Raw genomic sequence first — 6,793 nt, forward strand, 5'->3', positions numbered from 1 at the left:
CAACTCAAAATTGATAAACTAATAGTTGACCAAATTGATCTTGGTTAACAATTTTTTTAAATCTATGAATTTTAATTATTTATTTAATATCTTCAAAAATTTATTAATTTAATTATTATTTGTTTAACTATTCAACCAATCAAACCAATTAAATTAAAAACTAATCCAACCAATTCCACCCATTATTAAAATATTGTATATGACACTCTAAAATTATACTTTGCTATTACTTACAATTTTATATAATTTTTAATTTTCAAATGATGTGACACAGCATCAAACTACCTAATCATCAAACTTTGATATTTTTCAATTTCAAGTATCAAAATGGATAAAAAAAAAAAACATAGCCGTCAAAGTAAATCCCTTCTAGAAATTACTCCCCAAAGAATAAATTGGGAGAAAGAAAGTTAAAAGAGGAATGGCAACTTGTTGGTCAAAGCATTTTACGACAACAGATTACCACCAACCCATTGTAATTTGAGAATACTAGTCTGCCTGAAACTTCTTCAAACAAACAAGGTAATAGGTACATAAAATTAACATAAAAATAAACTGTATACAATATTTTACACCAAAAACGAAAACAAAGAACTTCGTTGTTTGTTAAAATTCAGGTGCAAGTAGATTTTCATAGGCAAACAGGGCAAAAGATTAAAAAAGAAAAGTAGATTTAATTTTCATTGTCAAATTCCATACTCTCCATCCGTAAGGGCCAATGTCATCCCTTGCCATCTACAAGTAAAGAACATCAAACTGTAAGAAGGCATCCTTTACAAACACCCTATACATGAATGAATGACAGCAACAATATACATATGACAACTATTACGATGAGAATGACAAGATGAATATAACATGGGAGTCTTTGCCTGAGAATTTAGCAAAATGATAGTTTGCGGCTATCATATACCATAACAAACCTGTAAAATCTTCAATTAGTATGCAACTAAGATACTTTTATGTTTTTCAGCATTAGCCAAAAGACTTGCATTGCAACCTTATCCTTCTGCTAGCTTTTTAAATATTTATGCTTTCTAAGTTTCAACCATGACACAACAGAAAGAAAAGAATGATCTCAATAGTAGAAAGCCATAAAATAAGTTCACAGCATAGCAACACTGCTAGCAACTTGAATCGGGCAATCAGCTATGTAGAATATGGTACCTGCAACATCCTGAAAGTATAGCAGAAAAAGCGAAATTGACACCAACACAGAATATTTTGAGTTTTCATTAACCCAATGCTAAAGACAGACAGGAGCTAGAACAATGATTTAAATCATATCATGTCTTCACCTTAAACCAGCTATGAGTATAGTTAACAGTATTGTAAAATTCTTCGTAAGATCTTAAGAAAAAGTAATGCTAAGACTATAGATAAATTATAAATACATAGCAACCTATAATGATCACAAGAAAATGAGGATATGAATAAAGCCATTAAATATGCTCTTAATGGCCCTCAAGAAAGTTCTAAGATGACATAACTCATGATATTGAAGATTTTAATGTCTCAGAGAAAAAGGATACTGAAAATGCTGAGGCCAAAATTAAGGCTCCTTTGTTACATAAGTTAAGAATTGGAAAAATCAAGAAGCACAGATCAAAAAGACAAAAACAAAAAGTGCCAGCGCTAAACTGGGAAAATAATATACAATAAAGGATACTAAGGAGGATACATATTGAGATATGCCGAAGCCTCATGACTTATTACTGCAAAGTGCAAAGTTATTGAAGTAACCATGTCAAAAAAAACTATATATAAATAAAATCACTAGATCTGATCTAAAGGATAATAGCTGATAAACTCACCCAAGGAAAGGAACCTACTCAAGATTTTCCACATCAATAAGGATATAGTTCATTTGCAGAAAACCCGCAGCCACATCCATGATATCAATCTGGTCTGACATACTTGCCACCGAGTACATCATCATACATGTCTTCAGATTCTAAAGGATTATATCTATCATCAAATCCATTTTGTGCCCTGGAGCCTGAAGTTTGATTCTCATAGGAGCTCCTTCGATTCTGGTCTCTACTGTCCAACTTCAGGTCATTCTTTTTTTCATGAGAGTCATCAGAAGAATTAGAAACAGAATAAGATGATTTGTAATCCCTATATTTAGAAATACTAGATCGACTTCCTCTCTCATAGTGTGTGGCTCTTGTGGGTTCTACATCATCACGCTCCCTTCTATGGCTTCTTCGTCCGTCTGACCCCCCATGACTTCTGTGTCTCGAGGTTCTGGAATGGTCTTCTCTGTGTTTCTCTTCACCAATTCTTCTCCTTTGATCTTCAAGATCACGATGCCTTCTCGATTGCTCAAAATTGTTCCGTGAGTAATTTTCGAACCTTGAAGATCTACTATGCTGGTCATTGTGTGATCTTCTCCCATAATGGTTTGGGCTACCACTCACTGCTTCAGAAATATCACTGGTACCTTTTCTATGCTCACCAGCATTCACAGCATGATCATAAGGAACTGGTGATTCAGATGACAACCTCCTTTCTTCTTCTGCTCCTTTGACAAAGCAACCAATGCCACCAGCTTTCTTGATTTCCTCAGTGTATTCCTCTATTATATCCCTCATAACCTATAAAAATATATGGAAATAACTTAAAGCACTACTTAAGAACAAGAACCTCAAATTTTAACTGATCCTACATTTACCTAATTTAAATCCCTTGTTAATAATGACTCCTAAAAGCCATCCTTCTACTAAGGCATATAATTTGAGGGAATATTTTGGAATTTCAACACAGGCACAAGGAAGAAGATATTAATAAATGGAAATTCCTTCGCTCTTTTGAGCAGGCATGAAGGCATCTCAATCAGCTGTGTTGAAAGCTCTTTTCTTATAAACACACACACACACACATGCACGCACAAACACACACTCTAAAGAAATAAAAAGAAAGGCTCATTCATGGTTGAAACATCAGTTAGCAAATATAAGATAACAAATGGGGAGCAAAATCCCAAAAGGCAATCGCAGTTCAAAAGAACTTCAAACCTCCAATTTTGTCCGCTTCAATTTCTTCCCACGATATGACATTCTTCGCCTTTTGTAGTCTCTTTCTTCAGCCAATATCTCCTCTCTTGTTTTAGTTCTATTTGTTTCCTTATATAAACAAAAAAGGAATCGTGAGGAAATAAAGTAGTTGATGCAGTACACTGATAAGCTAATTGAGGGGTAAGCTTACTTGAGATTTTATTTTGAAACTCTATTTTTTAGGGGCTAGTTGCAATATTTTATTGATCCAGAGCTATATTTTAGGCATTTTACAACTACATTAGTGTTTAGTATCTTAGTGTTTTCCAATCCTATTAGGTTTTGTTTTTGAGTTGAGTTTACTATTTTACTAGAAGTCTTTGAAGTATTTCTTCCAAAGTCCTACTTAGGATCAGAATTCTAGATCTTTTAGGATTAGGCTTGGTAGTAGTCTAGTAGCCTATATAATATCAATATACTATTACATTTATGGGAAAAATATAAGGATTATGAGAACATTTTAGCATTATTGCTATTAGATCATGCAATGCAATCATCCTTAGGTGCAACTCCTAGGGGACCCTATGCGTGATGCTTAGGTTTTGTCAGTGTCGTCAAGGGCGCTAGATGCGCTCAAGGCACAAAGTCCTCTATATAGCCCGAGGCGCAAGGTGCAAAAAAAGCACTCGCCTGAGTAAAATAAGGCACATGCTTATACATATAAATATATATTACATTACATTAGGGTTGGTCTGTTAGTTAAAAAATCAAAAATTTTACATTGCTTTCAGGTCTTCAGCATTACAATAATGGTTAAGAAAAGGAAATATATCAATCTTTGCTCCAAAATTATTGAAAAGAAATTGCAATAGAAAAATAAAATCGAGAAGGAGAAAAGAATTAAAAGAATAAGAAACAATAGAATAGATGGAAAATAAAGAAAACATGTTTACCTTTTGCTTGGTAGTGTCTGTATCTGGTTTTAACTAATAAAGTTGAGGAATAGTGGGTTTGCAATTAATAAAATAAAGAGAAATAATAATATTTTGAGTTTTTAAATATAAAATAAAAATAAAAAAGTTAAAAGTCAGCTTAGGAATTAATAATATTTCAGTTTTTCTTTAGAAAATAAAAAAGAAAAAAGAAACTTAAAAGTTTATAGTGGGCTTCAATGAGTTTTTGGGTTTTCTACTGAGTGGGTCTTTGAATTAAAAAAGAAAAAGTTAAAGTTGCCTCTCCACCACTTCACTCTAAATAGAAAAAAAAAAATCAAAATCGGCTCACCACTTCACTCAAGCTAGCTTTTCTGTGGCCTAGCTTAGAGCCCAAAGCACAGTAAAAGCACATTAAGGCGAGCGCCTAGTAAAATCACTTTGCCTGAGAATGTTAAAAGCGTATTGGTGATTTTTGGCTGTACCTCAGCACCTAGGCGCGCGCCTTAACAACACTTTTGTTTCTTCCTGGTTATGTAATTCAAAGAAGGAACCATAAGTGTGAAGCTTATTCAAAGAAGGAACCATAAGTGTGAAGCTTAGGTTATCTTTTCTTTTCTTCTTCTCTTATGTTCTTTTTTCTTCTGTATTAAACTTCCCTCTTTTGTTAAAAATTCCAAATTATAGTTATCATAAGCCCTAGTACCCTAAGCTGTGCCGGTAGAATCAAGTGAAAGATGCATAGCTTTAAATTCTAAAGCAAAGTGCAGCTCAAAACATTTTGCGAAATATGATGTTGTACCTCATTAGATGATGCCTGCCGAGGAAGCCCATCATGATCAATTATGGGTCTATAGTTGGGACGTTTTTTCCTCTCTGCATCAGCTCTCTCTGAAACATAAGCATGCTCGGCCATCCTACACATCAAGGAGGCCTCTATTAGCATGTCACCATCAATTATCCTAAGTAATGAGCAAGTCTGAGACAGTGATGCTTTTTAATTAACTAAAATATAATTAAGTTTATTTGTAAACATAAAACTAAGAGACATCATTACAATCAAAATAATAATAGATAAAAATAATATCGGATTGCAAATGATACAGAAAAATGAAAACAATGAAGAAGATAGCAAATGGGGTTATAAGAACCTTTGAGAAAACAAAAGCACGCAGATTGTCTTAAGACAAAGAACTGAAAAAGGTAACTAACCGCTCATATCTTGAAGGAGGTCGGGAAGCCCGTAAATGCTTTATTTTTCCTTCAAGGAAACACCGTTCATGCAATGCAGCAACTGCTGCTGCTACCTGGGATACAAGTATCGTCCCAGCACCAATGCTTCCGTCAACTGTTTTAACTGGTTCATTACTTTCCTCAGTTGGCTCCTCAAGTTTAATTTCCTCAACACCATTAGTAACCAAACTTTGTGACTCTTGTCCCAAATTAAGTGAATCGATCACCTTTTCTTCCATGGGAAACAACAACAACCTTGATGCTCCTTCTAACACACATTGCTTGATCATATTAATTGCAAAGAATTTCCCATTTAATTCACCATACAAAACAGAAAGCTGAGAACCTAACCACATTAAAACTTGAAGCAAAACAGGACAATCAAACATTCTCCTCGCCAAACACACATCCGATTCTTTCACCTTATCTTCTTTGTATTCCATCCCTGCTTCCACTAAACTGGTAGCTTCCCTCGCAACAGCCTTCAAACACAACCTAACGAGCAAAACGATATGATCCCCCATATACTCATCAATCACAATACCATATCTTGGTGAATTAGCAACCAACCATTTCCTCAAATCCCCTCCTTTCATCATTCTCGAACCCAATATCCCGCAAGCAATATTAAACGAATACGAAGCAGGGTAATCACCCCACCCCTCAACTTCCCTCCCAATATCCCATAAACCCGAAGCTAAAACCCTTAAACCCTTCCTTTCACTGGCCTCACTCTCTCTTTCATTAGAACCCTCAGAACTAACGCATTCAACCGATAAAAAAGCGGGTAAAGTAAACGTGGCTTTAGTGTTGTTATCAATATCAAACAAACTGACAGCACCAGGACAATTTTTGTAAAAGAAATGAGACCCAAAATCAGAAAAGTAATCATCTAAAGAGAGGCAAAGGTCCGAGCATTGCTTACCCTGAAAAATGGAGTCTTGGGGATGTAAATGTAAAGCGGATTTGAGGGTATTACGGTAATTTGGGGGGTGAAGGTCGATAGTTCGTGGGGAAGGGCAGTGCAGGAAATGGGAGAAAAGAGACCCTGGGGGAAGTAGATGGTTAGGGTTAGAAGGGCAAGTGACAAGGCCAGAGTTTAGGGATGTGGTGAGGGTAGAATGGGAGTCGAGGGTTCGGTGGGAGAGAGAGACGAGGGAGGTGAGGGAGCATAGAGCGGCGGAGAGGGATGGAGGGCAAACAGGGTTAGGGTTTTGCGAGAGGGGAGGGAGTGGGAAATTAGGGTTAGGGTTTTGGGAAGGGAGAAAAGGTTGAATTGGAGAAGGATTCATGGAGTTCCTGAATTTGCAGTGACAGTGGAGCACTGCAAAGATTGAAGATTATACCTCTACTTCCTTGTTCCCATTGCACGATTTTGCAAAGTTGTCGATTTAATTTTCGTATTTTTTTAATTTTAAAATTTTAATCCTATCCATTAACTCAAAATTTATTATTGAAATGTTGATTTAATTCATGTTGTCCAAATTATATATATTTAAATAATAATAATTTCTATGTGACGTGGTTATAATTTATCATTTGTTACTATATTATTTTATAATTAATTAAAAGTAAAATCCTTATTTCATAAAAGAAATTCTTTAGTAATTGTATTTATAACTAAATAAC

The 6,793-nt window shown here is 35.0% G+C and overlaps 1 protein-coding gene across 4 annotated transcripts; it reads right to left on the minus strand.

Annotated features, from left to right (window-relative positions):
- Positions 1-505: 505 nt before the first annotated feature.
- LOC105782733 (U11/U12 small nuclear ribonucleoprotein 48 kDa protein) lies at positions 506-6,573 on the minus strand. Of its 4 annotated transcripts, none has more exons than XM_012607682.2 (5): positions 5,144-6,573; positions 4,734-4,848; positions 3,021-3,128; positions 1,833-2,600; positions 506-735 (listed from the first exon to the last, which is right to left on the minus strand). In XM_012607682.2, the coding sequence occupies exons 1-4, from the start codon at positions 6,454-6,456 to the stop codon at positions 1,899-1,901; spliced, it is 2,238 nt and encodes a 745-aa protein (XP_012463136.1). In that variant the 5' UTR covers positions 6,457-6,573; the 3' UTR covers positions 506-735; positions 1,833-1,898. The 4 variants fall into 4 exon arrangements, with proteins under 4 accessions (XP_012463136.1, XP_012463134.1, XP_012463135.1 ...); XM_012607680.2 differs by having other exon boundaries at positions 506-1,715; XM_012607681.2 differs by having other exon boundaries at positions 1,815-2,600.
- Positions 6,574-6,793: the final 220 nt, after the last annotated feature.

Source organism: Gossypium raimondii, chromosome 13 (assembly GCF_025698545.1).
Source record: "Gossypium raimondii isolate GPD5lz chromosome 13, ASM2569854v1, whole genome shotgun sequence".
Lineage (NCBI taxonomy): Eukaryota > Viridiplantae > Streptophyta > Magnoliopsida > Malvales > Malvaceae > Gossypium > Gossypium raimondii.